The following is a 27,852-nucleotide window of genomic DNA, read 5'->3' on the forward strand; positions in this document are numbered from 1 at the left end:
AACTCCCATCTACCTGGTGTCATATTAACAGATTTTCCTGTGGGTAGAATAATACATGCAGCCTGGTTTCCATAGGCTGGACTGGAGATATGGATCCATGGAGACGTGGATCCATGGAGACATGGATGGGCTTTGCCATCCTTTAACGTAAAGCTACCACATGAAAGGATTCCTGCCTCCGAGACAATCACGTTGCCTCTAGAACGTGCAGACTCCCTCTTGTCTAGAAACAGATGGCTTGAGCAGTTTGAGTTGGGCAGATTCACAAGCTGATAATCATCTCCAGGGAGGCAGGAGCTATTGTCAGAGCCTGTGAGACACACCCCAACTTCAGGCCTTTTTCCTCCTAATTCTCCAAATGTTGCTGAAATTCTCACTCCAGGAATGCTGAGCAGAGACATTCCCTTTTGTGGGTCTGTGCCCGCTAAGCCAGAGGAGGCTCCTGCTGCCAAAGAAGCCAAAATGCTTCCCCACGCTCCACTAAGAGAAAACATCTCAAAACATGAGGGGCCTTACCTGACCAGCGAAAAAAATAAGCTGTGCTTTGCCAAGGCACTGCCAGGAGCCAAGAGGAAGAATATATTCTCTCCTCAGACAGCACAGGAGCTAAAATGAGAAAGCAAAAGACACCATTTCTGCAGAAGGCACAGTTATTTCACGCTCTGTGCAGCTCCAGACTGTGTCAGTGTGGCTGCCAAAGGACAGGAGCACGTTCCTGAGGTGCACGCGCCCGGTGCCAGGCGCAGTGACACGCACAATTCGTAACAGCAGTGCTCAGCACGGATATGCATCTGCTGCCTAAGAACTCCAGAGGTATCACAAACCTCAATTAATGATCTACACTGATGTCATTGCTCTCCAGGGCCAAAGCCTTTCCCGGGAATGCTGTCCGGCTGCTTTGGCAGGAAGGCGGCACTTTTACCCACATGACACAGGTCTCTCGATGCTGGGTCAAGACTGACCCCACAATCAGCTCACTCTGTCTTGGGAACCTGCTCCCACTGAAGCCCAGCGTGCCACACTCAGGCCTGGGATGCCTCCACAAAAAGCTCTATTCCAGCTGTGATGCACAAGGAAACCTAGACATAAAGCAGTGAGGGACCCAGATGCACAGGCAGATGGACAGACAGGAGGGGTGGCTCTAACACGAGGCCTTATCGTGCTCACAACATTTATAGCACAAATTTCACTCACTTAATTCAAGAGTGATTACATTTGGAAGGAAACAAGTAAGAGCTGGCTCAAAATGGGGCTGGATGGAAAGAAATGGCAAGATCAGCACAAGGTGGAAATTAATGGGTAAAAAACCAGGCAGGTTGGCACATCCCTTGGGATAGTGCTTTTACTGGGATCCAGAATGCCTCAGAGAAGCCTGCTGTCAGCAAGTCCCAAGGGGAGACTGGACAAGCAGACAAGAATATGATCAAAAATGGGATGGATTTGCCTAAGTTACTTTCCTTGTACCAATGCTCTTGAGTACAAAAGGACACCCTGCTCACTCACCTGCATCCAAGCACAATTGACAAAAAACCGCCCATATCTCATGTTGACTGGCACTTTTAAATTCTTCTTCCTTAGCAGAAATGCCAGTATTTTCTAGTCCTAACGTTTTCTGAGGCAGTGATATTTCTTGCCTTGTCTCTTCTTGGCAAGTGATCATCTGTAGCAGTAACAGATGATCCAGCAACAGTCCCACATCACAGCATGTCAGAAAAGAGGCAGCCCAGTATTTGTAATCACTGAATCACTTCAGAAAGAATCTCCACTCAATCTGTGTAAATACAGTTATTTATTTTTTTTAAAGCAAGTCTATTTCTACATGCAAAGGGTTTCAGCTCTCCCACTGCAGAGCATGTTATTGCTTTAGATCCTCAAATAAAGACACCATTTCACTCACCATTGAATCCAGCAGCTTGTAAACCTGCAGCAGAAATTAAGAGAAGACAGTTGCAGTGAAAACACACTGAGAAACCCTGAGGATGAGACTGACAGAGACAGTTTCTCACGCTGCAGTACATTATCATATGGGCACACACACAACCACACAGAAGTGGCAGCCTGCTAACAGAGCTCCAGTAATAACTTCTCTGGCTATGAAGTGTGTTTAACATTATCTGAGGTACAATTAATTCAGCTGATCCCTCAAGAGTCCACAAGCATGCTAAAGACATCCCAGATAGAAGTCCCGCATGTGGCTATGTGATGGCTGGATCTCTGCTAACAGATTCCGGGCTGGAATAAAGGGCATCTTAATTTGGATTTCACACTTACCTTGCTGCAGCACGAGGGACATATGTCTGTCAGTTTTCTGAGTTTACAAAAATGTTTCCCTCTCCCCCTGAGCCTCAGCATAACTTACAAGCAAAGAACAAAGCCAAGAAACTAAAACACATGCTTTGGTCAGACTCACTTCAATATAGAGTTTTTCCTGGTATATTCCAAATGAAACAGAGTCCACCTGCTCTTGAGGAGGTTCTACTCCCTCTGCAGTTACAGCTCCCTCTTTCTCCTTCAGTGATGAAGCGGCAGATACCCGCTTCTCATCTTTTACTTTTGGGGGCTCTGCTCCCTCTTTCACCTTCACTGATGCAATGGAAGATGACCGCTTCTCATCTTTCACTTTCATCTTTCTGCTGCCTGGATGTTCCTAATCAGGGACAGACCAAGAAAAAAAGGGACATGGGTCAGAACACCACTCAGGCTGTTGCTAGATAACCCTCCCAGGAGCAGCACCTCTCACTCAGGGTTAGAAATCAGCTCAGACTCAGGATACACAACCTCAGAATTGTTCACACTGTGCCCCGCACTCAGGGCTCACCAGGCATCCCAACACATACCGCTTTCTCTTTCCCTGATGTTGCTCTACTTTTTTTGCCTTCTTTATCCTTTTTCTCTTCTTTCTTAGTAGCTATCTTGTCTTCCTTTCCTTCCTTTTTTTCTCCTCCTTGCTTTACTTCCTCTATGAAAGAAAATATGTCAATTACCCAAAGGCATCCACACATCCAGAAAGACCAGCCCACTGCACTAACACAGTGGGAGTGTATTACTTTTGCAACGTACTTCCCTCTTTTTATTAATCTGAGCTGTACTGCACTGAAAAACAATACCTTGAAGAGTACTTTGTTTAAATAAGGAATGAAGAGGTCTCAGATGTGTATCAGAACAAGCCTGTAAGACAGCTAATAGTGAGGCAGTGTTTGCTGGGTCAGTCTGTGTGAAAACCACAGCTACACGTAGCTGAATTAAAAGGCTTTTTTGTGAGGTGGTTTTTTACTGATGCCAAACCACAGATCACAATTAGTACTGTGACTGTCACACAATCTGCCTTTTTTTTCTGATGCATTTTCTTATAAGAGCTTTGAGGGGGACCTGCTGAAAATGAAATTTCAGTTGAAATTCATCATGTTTGCTGGATTTCCAACAGTCAACAGAAAGCAGCTGCTGTTCTAAAACTACCATTTACCTGTTTCCTCTGGAACACCATCTGCATAGGTGTCTGTGTTAAGCAAGCCATACAGGGATCTCAGCCTCAGAGCGTGACTCACCATATCATCAATTGCTCCCCGCAACAGCTGGAGGCTGAGAAAAGGATCAGGATCAGAAGGGAGACAGTGCAGCAGTTGCCACCTTGTTTTAACCCTGTACCCAGAAGTAGAGGCACCTTACAGCTGAGAGCTGCTCTGTACAACTAAACCAACAAAACAACACCCACTGTCTAAATATCTGGGCAGGGAGACAATAAATTGCTTTCCTCATGTTAGATCCCTCCAAGGTCTAAAAGGTTTGCAAATCAACAGGCTCACAGGGACCCATAAATATTACTGTGAAACTAGGTCTGCTCCTCAACATGACACATGCTGATAAATCAGCATCAACCTGCTCTGTGTTTACCAAGAGGAACCTGCATCCTTCTAATTTAGAAGAAACGAGAAGCTGTTGATATGTTTACAGTCTGAAAGCCTGAGCAAAGAACAGAGAGACTGTATGAGGGAGGAGACAGTTATCTGAGTAAAAGGGTACAGAAAATACCCAAAGGTTTCATAAATACAGACTGGAATAATCTTGCCAGAAATAATCTTGTACACTCTCCAAAATTACAAGCATTTAATTTTCTAAACTTATCTCCAGGAAAAAAAAAAAAAAAAAAAAAAGGCATTTGGGTCCTAGACAGCTGCTACAATTAAGCTATAAAAAAAACAGAGTGTAAAGATGACTTCTAGACCTCATATAATTATCTGCTCTCTGAATCACAACACTTGCAACAGAGCTGGCTGAGGCTGTTGATCAGACAGTGCTTTCACAAGCTTTTTCCTTGCAAAGGTAACACACCAGAGGGGATACAGAAGGTCTGACTGAGCTGGCCTCTGTTCAACACAAAGCTCCAGAGCTGCCTTATTGAGCTGGGTCAGTGCTTCTTCCCGCTGTTCCTCCCTGGGGATTGACATTATGGCCTGTGAGAGAAAAGACAGAGGGTGTGTGGGGCATTTCTCAGGGCTCATTCCCAGTCTGTGGGCCCTGAGCTCAGTGGAGCACACCACAGCTCTCTCTCCCTGGACACCAGCCTGAAACCAGGCTGCACTGGGCACTTACACACACACACACATGTACATTCCTGTACGGCTGGGATTTGGCCAAGGTCCCCAAGATCCCGAGAACAATCCCAGATTCCCCCATCACACTGACAGTAAGCCCCTTTGCAACTTCACAGGTGTGCTGGGGATCAGGGATTCTAGCAAGCTGCAAGGCTCCCTAGCTCAGTTATAAAAGAAACAGATTTCCAAGAGAGCACTACACAAAAACCGCTGACAGAATCCAAACCACTTTTGCTTTAATCTAGGGAGGTCTGTACTTTATCCACAGCCTGTCATGAGTGCCCCCTTAGTTCTCAATGAATAGAAAGGACTCTCCAAGGCAGGGAGCCCTTGGGGGAGCCACGGGAGGCTGTAAGACTAGCCTGCCCCTCCCATTCAGTCCTGGGATGACAGAAAGCTAACGGGAGAAGAGTTTAAAATATCTATTATGTTGTCTGGTTCCCTCTTCTTCTTCACACAACAGTCCACAAAGTCTCTCTTGGGAATCTCTTTACAAGAGCACTGAGGGTGTGGTCAGCAGAGCCAACACACATCATAAATCATCTCTAACTCCCAGGACATAGGCAGCAGACCTTTGGGTGGGCTCCACACTGGGGCAGGCTGGGCTGTTTGAAGGGAAATGAAAACACCATCAGCTTATCACAGCGCCAGTGGGAACAGAGATGACCACCTGTTTAAAGTCCTCAAGGGAAAGGTTCCATCCTGACGGGCCTGCTTCTTCCTCCTCAATGCTCCTCTTTCGCCTCGGAGCCTCCTCTAGTGAGTTCTTCCCAGCTGGGAGCTCCATGGTGCTGCTCTGAGCAGGGAGAGGCTCCACAGTGCTCTCCTCATACTCTGTGTCCTCCTCTGCAGTGCTCCTCTGGTCCGAGGGAACTTTCTCCTCAAAGGCTGAAGGCACAGTCATGTACTGTCTCCACAGTTCATGCAGCTGCTTCACCACTTGATACTGATAATAAAACTGTGATAACAGGGAAAAAGTAAACAGACATGAGCTTTGCCTTCCTTCTTCAAACCCAACTGTTAAAGCCTCCGTGGCAGACTCTGCCAGCTCCAGAAACCCAGGGATGCACCAGGCCCATGGATCTGCCCTCCCTGCTACTTCAGTGACCCATCAAATAGCAAACATCACCCCGGGATTCTTCCTGTGGAACAACTCTTCCTCGGTGGCATAGGCATCCACAGGAGATGGGGTGCGCTCTGGGGTCCGAACTTGGTCGAGGAGTTCATTGAGACTGTCTTTGACTATAGCAGCACCTTCTCGAGCAGCCAGGTCACTCTGAGGCACCACAGTGAGAGCAGCATGTGTGAGTCCCCATTCCACATACAAACACACAAACAAATTCACTCCCACACCAGTAACCACACGTATACATTACACAGGGTTACAAAGACAAGAATAACTGCAAACCCCACTGAGCCCGGCAGTACTGCCAACAGCTCTCCAAATAAACCCTACAAATCCTCCCTCAAACTGTGCTTTTCAAAGCATAGTGTAATTTTCAATTTATACCTTAAATTATTGCAGTGTTCAACACACAATCCCATCCCCACTAAGTAACTAATGAAATTAATTACCAACAGAAAATTCATTTTTAAAGGGCCAGCATGAACACTTTAGTAGACACAGTCAGGTCTTTAGTAACAACATTACAAAAGACTGCAAAGTTCCTCCATGTTATTTAGCAAACCTGCTCAAGTATGTACAGACGTTCCGTAAATCATCTCACTCTCGGCCCTAATTACACAGCAATAAAAATACCAGTCGTTCACTCCCACCCTTATCCTCTATTTGCATATAAAGTTCAAAGCTCACAGTTACCCAGTCACATGCTTGGTTACCTCCAGTTTCTCTCTGAAGTCAGCCAATTTATCCTCATACACAGCAATTCCCCAAAGGGTCACCTGCAGCAGAGCTCCTCCTAATAACAGAGGATGTGTCCTAAATTCCCAGGGCTCGCTGAAAATGCCTGCTCTCCTTGACTTGAAAAGAAAGGAAAACCTCAGAGTTTCTCCAGGCAAAATTACACCTGAAATAAGAGAGAAAATGCATTGGTCTGCAAGAAGCCACCTGGTTAACTTGACCCTTTTCCAACCCCACCTCAAGTGTTCTATCTCTGTAGGAGACTCTTTCCCCATATTTTAGCAGGTTATCACAGTTCATCCAGCTATTTTTCTCCTTCCAGATTTACTCCCAGTCTCCATGTTACTGAACTGGTGTTATTTCCACTGCTCGCTCCTTCTACAGCAAGCTCAGCTCTCCAGCAGAGGATGGTCCATTTGCCATCAGCAAATTATTCACTTCTCAACATTCCACCCATTTGCACTCAGAGTAGGAGCAACCTCCTTTCCTTCAGGTTTCATGAGAGGGATCTGCCTTGCACAGCTCTTTTGGGATGAGTCAGCTCTGACACCCAGGAGCTCCCTCAGGAGAATCACCCAGCAGTGCCGTGCCATTAGTCAGACTCCACGTCTCAGGAAACTCACAAATACCTGCTCTCTGGCTGAGGTACAAAGGTCTCGTACCTGGTCTGGTATCAAAGTAAAAACATGGCATCCTCCTCCCCTTGGTTTCTCTGGAGGGAATATGCTGGGGAAGCCTCATCCAGCTGTACCAGATGGCAGCTGTGCCATCATTGCTCACCGTCAGGAAGCTTTCGGCCTCCTCACCAGCCAGAGTCTCAAAGGTGAGCCGGGCAGCAACGCCAATTTCATTCTACAAGGGAGAGGAAAAAGCGAACAATTTCGGCTCTATCTGGCAGGATTTATCCTGCATGAAGTCATAGCTCAAATAAAGGGTTGAGCTTTGGTAGGAGAACTTGTAAGGCAGGTCCAGTGAAGTGGTCATTATACAGAGACTGGGAATCTGAGCTCACACCACAGCCAGAGCAAACCCTTCTCTCCCTACATCTCTCCAGACCAAACATAGGGATACTCTATTATGTTCAGAATAAATTCCCCATTCTGTGGCCTGGGAGTGACACTCATTGTGCAGCTGTGACTTGGGAACTCAAACAGGCTTAGCTTGACTAAACAATTAAAATCTCACAATTACCCCAGAAGAAGTCATGCCCTTGATCCAACGAGCAGGCTGGCCACAGAAAACTAAAGATAGACGCTTTTCTTCTTCTGGAACCACATTGCAGGAGTCACTGCTACAGAAAACAAGAGCCAGCATTTTCATGGAGTGAAATTCACTATCAGAGAGGGGAGAACCTGGGATAATTTACAAGGCCCTGTAAGAAATAATCCCAACTAATGCTTTTCCACACACTCATCTCCTCAAGAACAGAGCCTTGCTCCTTAGCCTCAAGGCCTCAAGGCACAAAGATTTCTAAATCTGGTGATTATATTAAAATATGCCTTTTGTTGTGCCCAGTGGAGGTTCCTCTCCATTCTGCCTAAAAACAGCTAAGGGTACCTTTATAGACTGGTGGTACATATCCAAAACTCTTTATTTCTACCACGAAGTAAAGCTTACTTAATCTCTTCAGAAGGGCCGGAACATGGAGAAGCCTCTGCTGAGACAGACGTGAACGGTTGCCCTTTACCAATCACCTCCAGTCCTTCCAGATCCTGGACATACACAAAAATGATCAGCTCAGGATTTCTCTTTTTATAGAGAAAGAAAATTATAATACTAGCCAACTGCACCAACTCGGTCAAGTAAAGTGAAGTGGAGGTATCTTGCTCCTACAATGGTTTTTAGAGGTATATAAGAGGTATATAGAGACTTGGGAAGGAACCAGTTCTGAGTTTCCCAAGAATCCTAGATGACTGCATTCCCCACTACAAATGATGCACGAATGGGAAAAGTCTCCCTCACACACATTTCTCATCCCCAGAGACAGGTTTCAAAGACAAAAAAAAGTGATATTTATTCTGTTTTTAGGAGGAGGCACTACCTGCCTTCAGATTATTTCAGATGTGTGTCTTCCACATGGCTAAAGGTGTCTTCCCTCTATCCCGGGGCACTAAATCAAAGTCCTACACCATTATTTGGCAGTTTTTTTCATGGCCTAGGTCCTGGCAGCTTCATGTTGCTGGTTGGGGTCCTATTCTGAGGCTCTGAGACCACTCCATGCAACACTTTGGGAAGCTACACAATTCCTTCATGGGTGTGGCCCTCTGGAAATGTCAGAACTTCCAAGGAAAGTACTGTGGGGCTAAGTTTTAGATTCCTAATACTTTTTCAGATCCAGTTCTTGGCAATTTTATATTACTCTACTGACAAGAAACAAGAGACACAAAGAATGTCCCTGCTCCTCTGGTCTTACCGGCTTATAAAAACCCATCTCCTCCAGGATAGATTTCAGCTCCTGACGACGATGTTTCAGGAAAAGACTCTTATCCCAGGTTAGATGGCAAGGAATCTTCGTCGGGGGCTTCAGAGCTGTGGAAATACCCGTGCAAGAGCTCACTCTCTACACACTCACGCCTATTAAATTTCACTCTCTGCCCAATTTTGGCCTCGTGGTGTTTTAAAGAGGAGGCTCAGGAGATGACTGGGAAGCAGCTGCTCCCTCCACACCTGTGCCCCGTTTCTGTGGAAACACCTCTCTGCAGTGCTCCCTTACCCGTTTCCTTCTGGACAGTGCGGGGTTTGCCCACATGAGTGATTGGCTCTCGGTCCCCATGTTCTGTCCGAGTCAGTGTCAGCATCAGGCCGGTGAGTTCATCTCCAATACGGTCGGGCTGGCTCCAGAACTCGCTTCCTACTCGGAATCCCTGCGGTGCAAAACAAGGCTCCCACTGATACAGAGTTGCACAGCTACCTTCTACTTTCAGAGGGGCTAGAAAGGATCTGATCCTGCCTATATGAACATTTTAATAGTCCATGAATTATCCCTTTCTGCAGAGCAACCCAAAATTTCTATCAGGCTGCTGTCAAAGACAAAAGATCTTTCTTCTACCTAGTGCTATGTGAAGGTTGAATGATATTAAAATAAAGCCTCACACAAATGCAAATTCTTTGATAGTGCTATAAATGTAAAAAAATTATTTTAACACAGGATCCTCCCATAATCCTCCTGCATTATCCACATCCCTTTCTCCATGGCAATCACTAAAATCCAAGCCTGAATGAATCAGATCTTTCTGCCCTTGGAGCAGCAATTGTGACATGTTCCCGGGTCACCTCCCTGGGCAGGACAGGCTTTGTTGAGAGTCCAGAAATGGCACTTGCTCATCCCCACTTTCCTCTGAGTGGCATGGATAGCACAGTTCATGGTTTTATTTTTAAAGTCCCTGAAAGCTCTGCTCACACACCAGGCTGAAGGACTCGAGAGTGGCTTTGATAAACACCTGCTGAAAGCTCTGCAGGGATGTTACTCATCACACCAGTGTCTGTGCTGTTTCACAAGAGCAGCACATTCAGGACACACAGGAAGTGGGGCTCTCACCTTTCCAGGATGGAGGTAGGGGAGACTCCGGTCAATGAGGTCACTTTCTTCCATGACTTGCCTGTAATTCTCCGCGATGTTCATCATCAATTCATTCTCTGGCTTCCGAAGTATTTCTGTAAAGAGGAAACGTCACATCATTGGTGCTGCACTTCTGGGCACACCCTTTGATACTATTGTTGTTCACCTGTAACCCACCTACACACTGGGCCCTGCCAAATCCACTGTCCTTGCCCCAGCCAGAGCCACCAGCTCACCCTCCCACCACATCTACAGCCACAAGCACGTGTGGGAGCTCTGAGAACATGGAATTAGACTGCAATGGCAATAGGAGTAACCCTGGTAGGTGATGACCACTGCAGTTTGATGTGGGGACATCAAACTCCCCCACCTACACACAGAATTTCACAGAATGAGGCCTCTGCAGCTTGTCTCACCTCCTAGGTGTTTCTCCTGCTTTTTCCTGATTGCCATATGATGGCTCCAGTTCTGGAGAGCTTTGTGCCCTGCTAGTTGGGCCTGAGGAGCCTTTTTCTTCTTCTCTCCTCCATGTTTCTCTTTTAAGGCTGCTGCAGTAACATGCGGACGAGGAACCTCAGTAACATCTGCTGTCTGATGAGAAAGGAAACATTGAATGAACCTCTTCAGGCACACCAAAACAAGAAGGGGTCAGGGCAGGAGAAAAGAATTATTCAGATTGACTTACTTTTACATTAGCACTCTGAGAGGAACAAAAGCAGGGCAGTGGGAACACTCTCAGAGACAACAGAATGATTTATCTGAGTAATTAGACTCCAGCAATGCCATTGCTGCAACCCTGACGCCTTCAGCAGAGCGCAGAGGGAAGAGGAAGCCTGTGTAATTGTTCCCTCTGTGACCTGGTCCTGCACACAGCACTCCAAAACCTGCTGGTGCAGTTTCTCTGATGGCAAACCCTCCCCACAGAGTGTGACGAGGCTGGGAAAACCACACCTCAGGCCTGACCTGCTCCTGATAGGTGCTGGAAAGCATCGAATGGTACTGCTGGCACCACACTCCACCTCTGGAAAAGTGCCACACAGCAGCATTTTCCTAACTTTACAAACCAACCCGAGCGCTTCTTCTGGCCCAGGCTTCCATCTTAAACTCCTGAACACTTCCCAAAATGTGATGAGGGAGAATCTCTTCACAGCCATCAGCAAACTCTTTAGGTCCTACAACACACACACAAAAATACCCAGCCCCAGAGCCAGGTCAGTAAAATCTGGCTTAGCAAAACCAAAACCCAGAGATAAGATGGAAGTTGAACCCTACCAGGAAAAACCAGTGGTTGCCTGGGTGCCTTGGGGGAAGCAGGACATGCTACAAGATGTGTCACCTCCTTGGGTTGGTATTTTCGAACGAGGTAATTCTTCCTAACTGGAACTCTCCCAGCATCATGGGGAAGGCGTGGAGCATGAAGCTGCAGGAAACAAACAGTAACAGCGCAGTTAGGTACACACTGACTCACCTCTAATCCATCCAATGCTTTTAGGATATGCAGAGGTCATATCAGTACAGTTACTGTAAGAGTCCTGGAAAGGAAGTTCTCACAAGGGCCTGGAGCGACATGACAAGGTGGAACGGATTCAAACTAAAAGAATAAGTTTAGATTAGATATTAGGAAGAAATTCTTCTCTGTGAGGGTGGTAAGGCCCTGGCACAGGTTGCCCAGAGAAGCTGTGGCTGCCCCATCCTTGGAAGTGTCCAAGGCCAGGTTGGACGGGGCTGGGAGCAAACTGGGATAGTGGAAGGTGTCCCTGCCCATGGCAGGAACAAGATGAGCTTTAAGGTCCTTCCAACCCAAATCATTCTATGATTCTCTGATTCCTCCCTATGAGGCATGGTATGCAGCTGCAGAGACACCAGCTTAGTTGCTGCCTCATTCCTCTGAACTCTGGTTTATAACAGGGGAAGGGAAAGGAGTTTTAAATCACTTTCCCAAGAGATTTCTGCTCGATGTCAAATGCTTCCACTCACATACTGGGGCTCAAGTTTTGGAAGGAAAGCCATGAAAGCTACTAAACAACTTACAGGTCTTATGAGACCATAAAGTTGGAGAGGCAGATGATTTATCCTTCCAGTTGCAAGTACTGTGTAAGGACTGATAATTCTTTATTTTTTGCCACTGAACCTAATGATGTGACATTTTATCATGATAAAGTGCACGATAGACAAAATGGAGTAAGAACTCAACTGCAGGCGTGAGTTTTGGCTTAAGTAAATGGGCAGCACCCTCTGCTAAACACACAAAAAGAGAGTGACAGTTAAGGCAGCTTTTTCTACCAGTAGAAATACATACTTTCTCCAGGTCCTCCACCTTAATTGCAAGTGCCTGAATATCCTCTCCTTGCAGAACATATGAACCAGGCTCAGGCTCAGGCTCAGGCTCTTCTGAAACTGCTGTACTGAGCCTTCCAGAGGTCTTTTCCTTCTTGCCTGAAATATACATGAAGAGACCTCCTCTTCAGTCTCCCAAGGAAACACCATCTTCCTCTTTCAGCCTGGTTAATCATTTCCAGCTGACCATGTTTTGGTGGTTTTTTTTTTTTTTTTTTTTTTTTTTTTTTTTTTTTTTTAAGGTTTCACAGAACAACTGAATTCAGCATCTCTTGTAATTGGAAAAATCAAACAGAAGCAGCAAGGACCAAAGTGGGTCAAGCAGGATTCAACTGTCTCACCCTTCGTTCTAGATGAGATAAATACAGATAAATAGAGCTCCCTGCAGGAGGAACAACAAATTCCTGGGAAGCTTCCTGCTCCATCTGCTAGTGCAAGGACACAGCCTTCCTACACTCACCCAGCACAACTCGAATAACAAACTACTAGATTTCCAGAAGCTCCTGAATAGCAAAACAGCTCTGAAACAGCCAAACCCCCTTAGCACAGCCGGGCCGGGCCAAGCCGAGGGGATCGCACCGGGGGCTGTTTCTCCCCTTAACATGCGCGTCCCTCCCGCTGGGACCGGCTCATTCAAAAAAACCCAAACTATAATAATAATGACACGGGGGTCCCTGGGTGGGAAGGAGCTGTCTGTGGGGGCTCCACCTCAGGCCTCGCTGAGGCCGCAGGCCCGGCCCGGCCGCTGCTGCCCAGGCGCGCCCCGCGCCGGCCGTACCCGGGGGACTCCGGTTCTGGGACCGACTGGCCCGCTGCGACGCCATGTCCCGCCGAGCCGCCGACCGGGGAACCGGCACCGACACCAACAGAGCCCCCGTGAGTCGCGACAGGTCGCGACGGGTCTCGGAGCCTTCACGACGCCGGGAAGCACCGCCCCCTGGCGGGGCACGGCGGCACCGCCCCGCCCGCCCCCTGCCGGCACGCATGCGCCGTGCGGCCGGGCCGCCGCCACACACCGGGATACCCCGGGATACCGGGACATACCAGGATAGTGGGACACCCAGACACACCGGGTCTCCAGGATACTCGAAGAGTGGAACACCGGGGCGCAGGGACACGGAGACACTGGGCCTCTGGGCACCGGTAGACCAGAGACTCCAGGACAGCGGGCGTTGGGACACTGGGGACACTGGGGCCTGCCCTGCGGGAAACCCCCCTGGGTGATGCCACTGCCCCAAGACCCCTCAGCCAGAACACAGCTCTTGTGTTTTATTATCCATTGTGGCCGCTCACAGCCCCCACATTCTGGCCACCGTGTCCATCCCCCGTGTCCGTCCCCTGCTGGGTTCCCCCTCGGTGGGCACCGGGCAGCGCCCAGCGCCTCTGGAGCTGGCACAGCAGGTCTGGCAGCAGCGAGTCCAGCACGGCCAGGCCGGCCCAGGTGCACCGCAGGCCGCTGTGGGAGAGGTGGTGGTGAGCTCCGGGGAACCGAGGGAGACCCCCCCCTTGCTCCCCACTGGGGTTCCTGGGGCTCACCTGCCATCCAGGAGCAGCCAGCCCTGCTCCTGCAGCGCCCGAGCCTCCCCTGGTACCCCAAACACGGTCTGCAGGCTGAGCTGGGGGGAGAAGTGCCCCCAGCGCTGTGTGCCCAGGGTGAGAGAGGGGTGTTAGTGATAGGGCATCAGTGATGGGTCACTAGTGATGGGGCATCAGCATCCCAGTGCCCCAGGGGTTCCAGGAGAGCTGGAGAGGGACTTTGGACAAGGGTCTGTAGTGACAGGACAAGGGGAACTGGATTCAAACTGGAGGGTAGATTTACTTTAGGTATTAGGGAGAATTCTTCCCTATGAGGCCCTGGCACAGGTGGCCCAGAGAAGCTGTGGCTGCCCCATCCCTGGAAATGCTCAAGGCCACTTCGGATGGTCTTAGAGCAACTTGGTGTTCTAGAAGGTGGCCCTTCCCATGACAGGGGGGGTGGAATAAGATGGTCTTTAAGGTCCCTCCCAACCCAAACCATTCCGTGATTCTATGATTAGTGGTAAGTTGATGTGGGGGACCCCCACAGGTGACTCCTCACCTCATGTGTGACGCCCTCATCAATGCGTAGTCCCAAGGTGAGCAGTTCCTCCAGCCTGTGGGGACACGGAAAGCTGTGGGGCAGCACAGACGGGGAGAGAGTGTGGGGTGGACCCTTCTACTCACTGCTCCAGGGCGCTCAGCACCACCCGACTCCTGGTGCCGTGTCCCTGGCGCCGCACTTCCTGCATCCAGGCAACAGGCTCTGGTGTCTGGACACAGGCTTCCCGGCTGCAGCCATCCTCACCCTTTGGCACGAAGCGCCCGTGAGCTCCTGCAGCAGTGAGAGAGGGGGACAACGGAGTTCAGGGGGCACGTGGCCACACAAACACACCCACCTGGCTCCCCGTCACCCCCTTACCTGGCCCCACACCGATGTACTGGTCAGCCCGCCAGTACGAGAGGTTGTGGTTGCTGAGGGCGCCCTGAGGGGAGAGCGCGGCATGGGGTGAGATGGGGCTGGGCCTGCTTGGGGAGCAGCATGGTGGGGGCACAGCATGGGGGGCACCCCACCTTGCGTGCAAAATTGGAGACCTCGTAGTGGCGGAAGCCAGCAGCCACCAGCACAGTGCGAGCTGTCTGGTACATGTCGGCCAGCAGGTCCTGGGGGGGCAAGGGCAGTTTTCCCCCCCGGACCTGTGTCGCCAGCGCCGTGCCCCGCTCCAGTGTCAGCTGGTACAGGGAGATGTGGTCGTCACAGAGCTCCAGCGCTGCCTCCAGCCGCTGGGCCCAGGCGTCCCTGCTCTGCCCCGGCAGGCCGAACATGAGGTCGATGGAGGTGCGGCCGGGGAAGAGCCCCCGCGCTGCCTCCACGGCCTTCCGTGCCTCCGCCGCCGTGTGCTCCCGGCCCAGCAGCCGCAGCTCGGCGTCGTCCAGCGACTGCGGAGGGAGTGTGGTGACAGTGGGATCACAGGGGGGCTGCAGGGCTGCAGGGGGAGAGCCCTTCTCACCTGGACGCCGATGGAGAGGCGGTTGACGCCAGCTGCCCTGAAGCCAGCGAGGCGAGATGTGTCCGTGGAGCTGGGGTTGGCCTCCAGCGTGACCTCAGCACTGGCGGGCAGATGGGCAGCCCCCGCCACGGCCTCCAGCACCGCTGCGATGGTGCCAGGGCTGGCCAGGCTGGGGGTGCCCCCGCCGAAGAACACAGAGGTGATGCTGTGGGGCAGAGGGTGGGGAGTTGCAGGTGGGCACTGAAGGGCCCCGTACCCTGCCATGTGCCCTTTGTGCACCCACCTGTGCACCTGGCTGAGGCGGAGCAGGGTCTGTGCCTCCCGCACCAGGCAGGCACGCATGGCCACCTCATCCACCGCTGGCACCACGTACGTGTTGAAGTTGCAGTAGGAGCAGCGCTTGCGGCAGTAGGGCCACTGTGGGCACAGGGTTTGTGGAGGTCGGCCATGCCCCCACTCCCAGGCACCCCACTTAGAGGGGGGACAGTCTCAGTCCGGTGCACAGGCCCCGGTACCCCTGACCTGCCCCGTGGGCACAAGGCCCATGATCCATACGTGTGACCCTTCACGTGCACGGCTCAGGGACCCCCTCAGCAACCTGCACCAGTGCGTGGCTGGGAGCCCCACCTGTGCCCCACGACACTGCATGGCCAGGCTGCCCCACCACACGTGTAAGCCCCGGGGTCCCCAGGGTCCCATATGCACCCACAGGTATGCAAGCCCTAAGCCCTCACATTCACCTTCCACCAGTGCAAGCTCCGAGGTCCCATGTGTCCCCCCGACGTGTGCAAGCCCCAGGACCCGCGTGCATCCCCACGTGTACAAACCCGGGGTCCCTCTGTATCCCCTTGTGTGTGAAAGCGCGGTCCCCGTACACTCCACTGTGTGTCAACACAGGTCCCTCCCCCCTTGCGTACGAGCTCCAGGACCCACATGCACCCCCACGAGTGCAAGCCCGGGGTCCCCGCACATACAACAAGCCCCAGTGTTCCCATGTCCCACCCCGTGTCCCCGCTCACGTGCACGTAGAGCGCGGCTGTGGCGGGGGCGGACGGTTCCGGGACCGGCTGCGGGGCCGGTTCCACAGCAGGACCCGGGCCTGGGCCCCGTCCCGGGCCGCCCCCGCCGGGCCGCGCCGCAGCGACCGCCACGGCCGCCCTTCGGTAACCCCGCACCGCCGCCATGGGGCCGGCGGGCCGCGGCACCGCCCGAACCGGGCGAGCACCGAGCGGGGCCGCCCCCGACTGCGCGAGGCCGGGGCGGGGCGAGAGGGAAGGGGAGGGATCGGGGATGGACCCCTGCGCTCCTAACGGGGCCGTCCGGGGGATGCTCGGTGTGAGTGACGGGGATGCCGCGGTCGCTGTACTCCCTCGGTGCCGGGGTCAGTGTCTTCCCCCGGTATCGGGGATGCCGGGCCGGTGTTCTCCCCTGGCACCGGGAGTATCGGCGGATGCCAGGCCGGTGTCTTCTCCCGATGCCAGGAGTGCCGGGGTCAGTGTCCTCTCGCAGTGTCCTCCCCGGACACACGGTCCCGACGAGGCTCGGGCATTCCGCAGCCTGCCCCCACATTCTCCCCTGGCTGCTCCCCGGGGCCGGGAAGGGTTTTCCAGCGTTTCGACGGAGGGAGCCGTCGCTTATCCCCACGCAAGGTTGTGCAAACCCGCTGCTGACGAGCCTCAACGTTATAAGTTCTTAATTTGCTCTATTAATAGCCACGGGGAAGTCCAAAACGTCCATGACAATGGTTGTGACCGCAGATTCTCGTTTCCCGGCCAGGAACGGGTAGTTTTGTGTAACCCACCCCTGAGGCAACTTTTCCGGCTGCCCGGAGTTTCCGAGAAGTCAGTGAGGGCTTATAAGAGCAGGAGCCAGGCACTGTAAGGGCAGAAAGCCATGGATACTGCCGGGAGCCCTGCATACATCGAGGCCATACTACCAGCCATGGAGGCCAACTCTACTGTGAGTATTTACAGCCGGGGCTGCATCATCCCAGAGGCTGGAATGGCCATGGGACATCTCGGCAGGTGTCCTGGCTGGTGAGGGTTGGATGGGCCCCAACGAAGGGATGGGGAAGGTAGGGAAAGCTGCTCCAGCACCAGGCTCTGCTGGGGCTCAGACCCCTGGATGGTCCTGCACCACTCCTGGGACACGAATGGAACTGTGGGGTGCAGGGATGGGGTGGAAGGGGCTGTACCCCCTGTGCTGGCTGGGAGGGTCACTGTTTCTCAGCAGTGTGCCTGCCCTCACCAGCCAGGGCTGACACCACCTTCATTTCTTACCCACTGCCCCCAAACTACAGTGAGCATGTGGGGCACCTCTAGGCAGCACAGGGGTTGTGCCAACGGTGGAGTTACCAAACAGGGATGGGAGGAGGCCTGTCCTGCACCTGGGTTAGTGCTGTGGGAAACAAAGGAAGGTAAAAAGTCCTTCCCTCAACACCAATCACAGGGGTCCACTGCATCCCCAAGGTCACTGGCTGCAGTTGTTGTCATAGAGGTAACAGTTCCTCAGGAAGGAATGTTACAAGGGTCCTAAAACCAGGTCAGGGAGGAGACCTGAGTGAAATGTGGAGGATCAGTGCTGACACCAGCCCCATGAGCACTTTGAGATCGGGGGAGGAACTTGCTGGAAAGACACTGTATAGAAAGGCTCTGACACGAACCATCCATGTTTCTTTCTTTCAGGTAGCAGATACGAGTAGTGAACTTGTCCACTCGTTCTGCTTCCATGGGTAGAGCCCACAGTCCAGCTGGGAGATCAAGGACTGAGACATCGCTGACACTTCCCCTTCCTCCCGTTGCACCATTTCCCTCCACCCACCGGAGGAAGCTGCAGCACTGAGGAGGCCCAACCTTGCCTGCTCGGGGAGGAAACAGGAGGGAGACACCCTGAGTAAGAGCTGTCAGCAACATTATCTGCTTTCCAGCTGGGGTGGGACACTTCTGCTGGCAAGGAAGAGGAGCTCTGCTTTTCCCCTTCTTGCAGGAGTGTTTCATGGTTGGGAGGTACCAAATAACTCCCGTAAAATGCTGTCCCAAGTGCGCTCTGCTTTGCACTACCAACAGGACAGGAATTTTGGTATTTCTGCAAAAACCTTATTGTCTGTTTTGCCCAAAACAACAAAATAAACCATGCCAAATCTACCTCGGAGAATTTTTTTTGGGGGGGAAACACCTGGGGGAGCTATGGGAACAGGGTAAGCTTTTCCAGCCAGCTTTAGGGAGCCCCTTCTCATGCAAAGTTTCATTCTCTGAACCCCCTGCCCCTCATTTCAAGTTCAGTAGCTATTATATGACCCAGGAGTCTCACAACACCCAAGCAGAGAAGGCATCACCTACCCTGGGAAGCCAGGCCAGGGTGTTGGGACTTAAAAAATATCAGTGAAATACCTACCAGCATCTGTTCAGCTCCTCTGAAATGGCTGCAGCCAAACTGCTCAGAGACACACAAGATTTTTAAATCTTCATAAGGTCTTTCAGTAACCGGACAGGATTCCAGAAATAAGCATCCCTTCCTCACACCACAGTATTTGTCCTGGCAAAGAATCAAACCCAACTGTGGAAAAAAGACGTTCTGTTTTATTGACTAAAAGTGCCATCAGCCTGATGTCAGGGAGGGAAGGTCTCCACTGCGTAGCCCAAGGCACAGGTGAAAAGCAGACTCAGAGCTGCTGGTCCTCCAGTTGATTTATCCCAGTTTTTGCTCTGCCTTCCCAATCTCAGAGCTGAAGGTGCTTCTCCATCTGCTCCCTCAACTTGTATTTCTGAATCTGGAATAAAGTGCAGAGAGGAGGAGGGAGAGAGACTCAGGCAGCAGCTGGGATAGGAGGCCAGAGCTCCTTCCCCTGCCCCAGCTCCCTCTTACCTTGCCTGAGACGGTGAGTGGGTACTGGCTCACAAACACAAAATAACGTGGGATCTTGAAATGGGAAATCTGGGAAGAGAAAAACAATGGCTACACAACCCCCTAGGAACAGCACAGCCAGTCCAACAGGCACTGCCAGGGCTGGGTCCCCCAGTGCTCTAAATCCACGTATTTTCATCCACCAGTCCCCAGCAGCTGCTGGGTGTACCGGTCTGTCAGGGAATTGGGAATGGCAGACCCACCTTCCCTTTGCAGAAAGCCTTAATCTCTTCCTCAGTGCAGTCCTGCCCAGCCCTCAGTCGGATGCAGGCACAGATCTCTTCTCCCATCCTCGAATCCTTCACACCAACCACCTGGTTGGGACAGATGGACAGTGTGACCCCCGGGGACAGCGCTGTCCTCTGGCAGGGTGTGTGTGCTGCCCCATACCACTGGATGCTGGAGCCATGGTGTGGGGCTGTGTAAAGGCAGTTTGAGCTGCTTGACCATCCCACTGGGGCTTTCTACACGACATCAAGCCCCTCCTGGAAGGAGTTCCCGAACATTTGCCAGAGGAAAAGTGGCAGAGCAAGCTGAGCACCTGGATGCCAGCACCTTGCTCCTCTGGTTTTGCAAAGTGACTGGAGCGAGGGCTGAGTCAGACCAGACCAGCTCATCGTGCCGGCAACACGGACCTGTTGTCCCTCCGCTTCCCAAAAAATGGGGCAAGAGGTTTCACAACCAACAGAGACTTGGTAGACTGCCATGAGTGCTTTGGGATCTCCAGATGGAGTGGCAGGGGAGGGATGAAGTCGAATTAAGGGATTTTTTGAAACCCTTATAATCGCAGATCTTAGTGGACCCTCACCCTGTGACACCAGGAGATGGGCTTCCCAAGCCTGAGCTCTCTCCAAAGTTTGCTCACACTATTCCACAACAATCCTCCTGTCATTCCCTTCCTTGAACCAGTATCTCAAAATCCTAGAGACACGTCGATCCTTTTGAGTCCAGAGCAGTGACACGAAGCCCTAGAAACCACATAAACAGGGCTGGTTTGCAACCCATCTGCACTGGGACTGTTCCAAGGAGAGATGCTCGCCTGGCACAGGCACAACACTGACTAAATAACCAGTTTATTTATGGGGAAACTTGTCTGGCGCAAAACCTGGAGGAGAACAATTCCAGCAGACTGAGAGCAGCTGCTCAGTGCTGCAAATCATCGCTGTCTTGAGAAGGGGTGAAACAAAGTCTCACTCCTCATCTCCAGGGACTCACCAGAGGAGTCTTTTTGGATGTCAGAGTTGAGTAATTATTAGTAAAAACTGTCCTTCCAGACTGCTTTCCAAGTTAAGAATTTCAGAGGGAGCTCAGTGGACAGGCAGTTTAAAACTGAGGAATGACAGGCACTTTACAGACATGCACCTGGTGCATGAAGGGATTGCTCAAATCAATGTGCCCCACTTCAGGAGCTCTGCCTGCCCCTCCCATGCCATGAGCCTCTCCCTCCTCCTTGCCAACCAATACTACATGGCAGTTGACGCTGAAAAGGGGAAGACAACCAGGTCTCAAGCAGAAATCTCTGCGTACAGGTTTCCCAAAAAATAGCTGCTCACCTACCTCACCTCCCTCCCACTCACCTGGACTTCCTCAACCTTGGGATGGGTGTGGAGAAACTGCTCAAGTTCTGCTGGGTAGACGTTCTCTCCACCACGAATAATCATGTCCTTGCAGCGGCCTATAATTCTGCAGTAGCCGTGCTCATCCAGGGTCCCCAGGTCCCTGCAATGACACCACTCTCCTAATCCTGTCCCAGCTGGGTGGGAGAATGGCTGATGCTCCCATCCAGTCAGGCTATCCAGAGGGTAAAGGCTGAGGTGCCAGCTGAACACATGGAAGAGATCAAAGACTCCTGCTCCAGTCACTGGCAGCATCCACATTGCATCAGGGTTTAGGGGGGAGACAGTTCTGTGCCCCCACAGTCCCTCCATCCACCAGTGGCCAAGTGATGATCCCCTTCTCCAGGGACACTCAGCACCAAGGGCTCTGTGCTAAAAGCTGTTCTGAAGTGTCACATGTAGATCAGAGGGATAAATTAGATCAGTTTTCCTTGCTTTGGAAATCCCAGCCAAGCACACTCATGCATCCCTTTCCAGTGTGGACAGTCTGGGAGGAGTGGGGCTGTTCCCAGACTCACCCTGTCTTGTACCACCCCTCAGGAGTGATCACTTCACTCGTCTTGGTGGGGTCATTCCAGTAGCCCAACATGACGCAGTAGCCGCGGACCTGAAGCTCCCCAGGAGTGTTCAGAGGCACAGGCTGCCCTGTTTCTGGATCCTCAATTTTTGCCTGGAAGAGAAGAAGGGCTTAGTCAGAGCCCAGTGTGGTGGCACGTCCCAGCTCCAGCACCAGAGAGGGAGGTCTGCTGCAGGCAGAGGACATGGGGAGGGTGGAGAGGGTGATGGCCACCTCGGTGTGGGGGAAGATGTATCCCACTGTCTCGGTTCTCCGGGCTATGCTGTCACTGGGGAACCCCATGAAGGTGACAGGGCTGTTTTCCGTGGTCCCATAGGCAACCTGCAGTCACAGGAGAGAAAATGTGTCTCAAGGGGAAAGGGGACCACACAGCTCCAGGCACAGGAAGGAAAAAGCCAGTGCTGACTGCAGGGGAGAGTGGGGTGGGAGGAGTCACAAGTCATTCAGGTCACAGGCGAGCCCTGCTCTCCTGGCTGTGGATGGGGCTCCCCAGACACTCCTGCCAGAGAGTCTTGGAGAAACAGGAGCTAAAGCAGCACTGCACGTGCCTACCACGGCCTTCCTCACCTCCACGTGGCAGCGCTCCAGACCCAACCACACTTGGAGTGTCATGTACTTTTCACACCCCAACTACTATCCTTGGAGAAGTTCTCCCTCCTATTTTTTAACCCTTGTTTCTCCAAGCCCTGTCCTGTTGACTCCACACCATCTCTGCCAGCCCCTGACTTTGTCTTGGTGTCCTTGCAGCCAAGCTGCTGAGTTCACCTTGCATCTTCTACAGCTCAGGGCGCATAGGACATCACTTTTAGAAAAACCCTGGAGCCAGCAGCAGGCTCCTGTGGGAGGCGGCTCATCCCACAGCTCAGCTGCTTGCTGCAGATCCTTTTGTGCAGACATCAGCCCCTCTAACCCTCGTAAGGGCATCACGAGGCTGCACAGTGCTCAGCACAGCTGCCCTCACAGACCAAAAGCCTCACAGCAGGACAAAAGCTTCTCGCTGCTAAGCCTCCCTCGCCGCTAATCCCAACGGCAGGCTCCGAGTCACCTCAGCTGAAGGTCACTTCTCCTCGGAGGAAAATTCCAGCGCTTTATGCCCAGCTCAGGGGCCCGCTGAGACAGCAGGAGCCGTGCAGGAGGTGCTCTGGGCAGCTCTGAGCTCTCAGGAGCTGTGTTTCTGCAGTGGGACATTCTGGAGCACTGCTCTGGTGTCTCTAACCTGCTCACTGCGTTCTGTGCCACCAGGCAGGGTGACACCAGTGATGTCATCCCAGTAATGTCACCAGTGGCTGCTTTGCTGGGAGAGCACGGCTGGGAAAGGGTTAATGCAGGAAGTATTTGCTCCTTTCTCCTCCACATCTCCAGACTGACTGACATGTGAGCAGCTCTGACCTGCTGAATCACAAGGCCCAACCATATTCCTATAGCCTTGGCACCCACATCTGGCCACTTCCTTCCAAGCAAATGCTTGGGCACACCTGCATGGTTATGGCTTCTGCATAGTGCTCATCAAGCTCCAGGCACTGAGCCCCAAATTAACAAGGGGCTTTGCAAAGGACTATGATGAGGCATTTGAACAAGCATGGAAATATCCTGAACGAGCTGAACATAACAGTGGTATAATGTACAGCCCTGTGTAATAACACTGGAGCACATGGCACTTTCCACGGCTCAGGGCTGCTGAAGGATCTCACGTTGGGCACAGTTCGTCACAACAGTTGATGCTCTTGTTGACTGCACAAGGGTCAGCATGAATGCGAGCTGGAGCCTGCTCTTAGCCAGGAATCTGGGGGAGAACTTCTCCAGGATGCTGCAGGGACCATCTGGTGCAAACTGCTCTGCTAGGAGCCTGGCAGCCCCCAGGGAGCGACTGTGAATAGGCTTCTCCTACCAGACACAAGGACAGCTTCCCAGTCGGGTGGAAACCCACAGCGTCTCATGCTCAGACAGGATTTCTCTCCCACCCACTAATACGAGTCCTGTGGCTGGATCAAATGACTGATGAGACACAAATCCAAGATCTTAAACACTTATTAAAAATCCCAGGGCCTTTGTTTTTTTGTTTTACACTGCTGGATGAATTGCAGCGTTGGTCCTAGGATCCCAGCCAAGCCCTGAGTCAACCCTTGCCTCCTCTCTGGGTCGCTCCAGCAGTTTAATTGGACACAGGAGCAGGCAGCTCCCTGGCAGGAAGATGCTGCGAGTGCCGTGGCTCACCAGGCTCCTCCAGATGCCTGGCAGTGTGCCATGCCTGCCAAGTACCGGTTGTCACTGCCTTGGCTTGTGGCTTGTCCCCATAAACACCCTCATGCCCTCAGGAATGGGATTCCTGACTGGCCCAGAGGGAAACATGGGTCTGAACCTCCAGCCCCAATCTGCTGCCCCATCCCTGTCCTCCCCTGCCTGCACTAGCACCCTATTCTGCAGCCAGATGCTGCTGCAGATCTTTCCAAGGTGTTATTTCTCTCCTGAGATGGTTTTCCCCAGCTGTATTCCCAGATGGGAGGCTGGAGCAAATCCGTGTGCCAGCACTGCTGTCCTTCCCAACCCTTATCTGACACGTGGAGCATCCTCCAGCATCTCCATTGTCAGCAGCAGATGGAACAGCACTTCCTCAAAACCCCAAATAGCAATTTAAACTTGGAGATATCCATGAAGATTCCTAGCTTTCATGACCCAAAGGGACACTTAGCATCATCTAACCTTGTCATCTGGTGCAATTCAGTCCAGAAAACCTCACCCAATAATTTCAGCATCAGCTCCGTAATTTCCACTGGAGCTGTATCTAGCTATGTCAAAGCAAAGCTTTCCAGAGGCAAGGGTCCAGCTCAGCCCCTTGGCTTCCAGAGGAGCTACAAGAGTATAGAATATAATTAACTGTAAAGCCTTTTTTTACTGTAGGACCACAAGTGACCCCCCACCACCCAGATCAGTCCTGCCTTCAGTCATGACAAGGACAGCTCCAAAACAAACTCCTGCCTGACTTGCTCCTACCAACAAGAGATTCATTCTTTGTGAATCCTAAGCCTCTGTCTAAATCAGGAATAAAAAGAACATCTTAGCAGGACTGTGTTTTTTGAGGCACATTTCACAAACATTTCCTGCTAGTCCTGTTTAAACACTGGCCACTGCAGAAGAGGCAAAACAGCCTGAAGAGGGAAGCGTCTAAAAATTAAAAATAAAGTGAAAACAATCAGACTCCAGTCTCTTCAGTAAACATTTGGGAGGCAGGCTGATCTGGTGGGGACAGTGGGGACTCTGAAGATCCTGGGTTTCTCCCAACTGTGCCGCTTATTTACTGCATAATTTGGAACAAGCCACATTAGCCCTCTGCTCCTTGGTTTTCCCCTGCGTTCAACAGCAATAAAAACACCCACTGCCCTCTGTGTTCAACTGCTGCTGAGAGGCTGTGATGAAAAGGCTGGATCTGGTACTACTAGGACCCAGAGTGGGGTTATACCAGCAGAAGGTCAGGGGTACAGGAGGACACTCACCCCTGGACCTGAGAGATGCTCAGAGAGGATCTTCGTGACCCTCGTCACCACCCTCTGGTTGTGCCACGCTGGAGGATGGCGATGGCAGGGCTTGAACTGCCAAACTAAAACCTACAGAAATTGAGTTCTGCTGGAGACAATATTGGCCTTGGAAAAAAGCAGCAAATTGACTGTGAAATAATAGGGATTTTCAGACTTCAAAGAGGGCGTAATGAACAACAGAAAGCAGCCTGGCAACCCAAGAGATGTGCTCAGGGACCTCGAAGAGGCCCTTTGAACCCCTCTCAGTGTGGATGGATCTAATTATCCCTAAACCCGTGCTGAGTGCGTGTCTGTCTCGGATATCTCCACCAAAGTCAGCCCCAGCCCTTCCCATCACAGCCAGCTCCAAATTGTTCTCAACTGAGCCACGACCTTTCCTCATTCAGCTGCTCACTACCAAGATCACCCTAAACTTTGCTGTCCTCTGGGCACACGTGTCTCCTTGCTTTGGAGATATCCCACCATCCCAAAGCGTATTGGAATATTCCTGAACCTTCAGGTCAACTTTGCTGCTGCACAAAACAAAGTCTGATCACATCCAGCCTGTGTCACACCGAGATTTCATTTCCTTGCCCAGCAACAGTACCATCTTTGTGTCAAAAACGTCACGACACAAACAAGTAGGTCTTGTAGGACAAACCTCCAACGGTGGCCACCCTGTTGGCATCTCTCCCCATGCAGAGAGCTGCCAGACAGTCCCCGTTTGGATGGGGCTTAAAAGAGTTCCCAAAAATATTAGGTGCCCAAAGCACCCTCTTTGTGCTGTGGCACGCAAGGGTTTTGCCCCAGGAGGAGACCACTGCAAAAAGGACAACCCAGCTCGCCCAGGCTGAGGCTGCCCTGGGAATGAACCTCCTGTTATTGCCCAGTGAGGACAAGCTGCTTCTCATGGTCTGGAGTTAAAGCTGCCTCTCTTGCCTCCAGGCCGAGCACAAGCCTTGAGGCTTGGAAGTATTTTCCTGCCAGTGTTGCAGAAGTGCTGCCCAGTGGCAACCAGCAAAGGCACGGGCAGCTGCTTACTGGTTTATCCACAGCGTGATAAAAGATCTTTGCTGTGGAATTAACTCCATCCCTCCTGGCACTAGTGCCAATGCATTCGGGAAAAGTGGAATTAACAGAAAAAAGTGAGAGGAAATGTGCAGAGAAAAAGTGTCTTGTGAAGGGAGAAAACCACCATTTTGGGGATACCTGAAAGCTCAAAGCTGTCAGAGAAGGAAACTTAGTAAAAATCTAGAGTCAGAGGTAACATCCCTATGGATTTGGAGAGCTCAGCTACCATCAAAGACATGGCTGGAAGTCCAGGATCTTGTTGCCTCCATGCTGCATTTTCAGTGTTCCCACATCCCATTCTCACAGCTTCTGCAGCCACTGAAGCCATCTACTCGCCAGGTCCCCCCCAAAATTGAGGTGGGGTGGGTCGGGGAGGCCATGGACAAGCAGGGAAATTGTCACCATGGGGAGCCGATTTTCCATTTTGTGAATAGGTGGGACTCATGGCTTGCGATCATTTGGGAAAGCCAGAAAACTTTGATGGATGTTGCTCAAGGGAAGAAGGCTCTGCTCTCCTTCAGAGCCTTCAAGATCTGCAGAGAGGACAAGAGCCCTGGCCAGAGCAGTGGGATGCTAGGGAATGCCTGGTGCCTTGCAGGGAGAACACAGCAGGGCTGGGAGAGGCAGCAAGGGCTGGGTGAGCTTCACAGGAGAGGCCAAGAGCATCACTCAGCAGCTGCTGGGATCAGCAGAAGGGAAGGGTGGGTGGACATTACAGGGAGCCAAACTGGCAACAGATTGATGGGTGGAGGCCATGCTACAGTGGAAGAAAACCATCAGAAGGAAGGAGGTGGACCCATCACCACCTCGTCCAGCTCAGCAAGCAGCCTGGGCCCCCACACTGCAGTGACAGGGACCCTTCAAGCACATCAAATAAAAATGGTAGCTCAGGTCTGAAGTCAGAGCCCCAGATGCCACTGTCACTGATGGGACCTTCAAGTACTGCTGAGAAGAAGGGGGAACATGGAGACCCTCTGGGACTCCCCACTGCCCACCCACCACTGCTCTGCAAACACTGACTGGATTGTGCTCCGTGCTTGGGACAAACCCCTGGGACACTGCAGAGCTTGTGCCTTTTCCCACCCCGCTCCCTCCCCAGCACCCAGTGCCAGGCAGAGGCTCCACAAGGGCTGGGGCACTTCATGACACCCCCCAAAGCTTCCTGAGCCCTCACCTCCAGCCAAAAACAAGGAAGGCTACACCCAAAGGCCAGCTCCACTGGTGTCACTTCAAGAAGATAACTGATAGTATGCACTGACACACAGAACCAGACGTGGAACCCCTAAAAGCTACAGAATCAGGCTGAAAAGAGAATGGAATATTTTAACATGGAACTATCTTGATATGCCAGAACTGTTTATACTAACAAAAATAAAGATTAGACATGGAAAAGACCATCTCCAATGTTGCATCAAAACAGCTCAGACCAGCAGCACCAAAGAAACATCCCGAACCTATATTTATACTGTTTTTATTTCCTTATCCCACTATGCCTCCAAGAAGAAGAGGAGGGGAGTCCAGCACCTGAAATCACCAGGAATGTTTGCAGAACTGTTAATCAATTAAGAAAGAGAGGATGGCAGGATAATCCTGCCTCTCCTGTGATGTCCTTGCAGGGCCAGTCCCGGGGGACGTGCGAGGTCAGGGTTGGCCAGGACCCAGCTCCCTGTGGTCTCCCACCATAGCCCAGGAACACGGACACTGCTGCATTGTCACCTCCAGACTGTGAGCCACCCACGAGTGGGACCCAGGCGGGCTTTTGAGGATCACTGGATGTTTGCTGGCCTGTCGAGGGCTG

The 27,852-nt window shown here is 51.8% G+C and overlaps 2 protein-coding genes across 2 annotated transcripts in view; both read right to left on the reverse strand.

The window, feature by feature from the left end:
* Positions 1–1,770: 1,770 nt before the first annotated feature.
* Positions 1,771–27,738, reverse strand: LOC114055950 (MYCBP-associated protein-like). Its single transcript, XM_027880670.1, has 26 exons — positions 27,735–27,738; positions 15,659–15,863; positions 15,376–15,580; positions 14,939–15,304; positions 14,787–14,850; positions 14,552–14,699; positions 14,427–14,481; positions 13,643–13,805; positions 12,312–12,448; positions 11,285–11,432; positions 11,081–11,184; positions 10,429–10,603; positions 9,992–10,107; positions 9,167–9,317; positions 8,867–8,982; positions 8,071–8,165; positions 7,645–7,744; positions 7,116–7,305; positions 6,432–6,619; positions 5,722–5,868; positions 5,263–5,550; positions 4,330–4,451; positions 3,464–3,579; positions 2,838–2,959; positions 2,411–2,647; positions 1,771–1,921 (listed from the first exon to the last, which is right to left on the reverse strand). Exons 2-26 carry the CDS (start codon positions 15,715–15,717, stop codon positions 1,856–1,858), a joined length of 3,678 nt encoding a protein of 1,225 aa, XP_027736471.1. The 5' UTR covers positions 15,718–15,863; positions 27,735–27,738; the 3' UTR covers positions 1,771–1,855.
* ACSF2 (acyl-CoA synthetase family member 2) overlaps positions 18,932–27,852 on the reverse strand; it is a 36,783-nt gene continuing 27,862 nt past the window's right edge. The window contains exons 11-16 of the mRNA XM_027880677.1: positions 21,685–21,792; positions 21,413–21,564; positions 20,856–20,997; positions 19,482–19,592; positions 19,240–19,308; positions 18,932–19,144 (exon numbers count right to left, since the gene is read on the reverse strand). Of these exons, the coding sequence (XP_027736478.1) occupies positions 19,094–19,144; positions 19,240–19,308; positions 19,482–19,592; positions 20,856–20,997; positions 21,413–21,564; positions 21,685–21,792 (633 nt within the window). The 3' untranslated portion in view covers positions 18,932–19,093. The remainder of the gene's footprint in view (positions 19,145–19,239; positions 19,309–19,481; positions 19,593–20,855; positions 20,998–21,412; positions 21,565–21,684; positions 21,793–27,852) is intronic.

Source organism: Empidonax traillii, unplaced genomic scaffold (genome assembly GCF_003031625.1).
Source record: "Empidonax traillii isolate 1590-97213 ecotype Southwest subspecies unplaced genomic scaffold, ASM303162v1 scaffold73:size1297144, whole genome shotgun sequence".
Taxonomy (NCBI): Eukaryota; Metazoa; Chordata; class Aves; order Passeriformes; family Tyrannidae; genus Empidonax; species Empidonax traillii.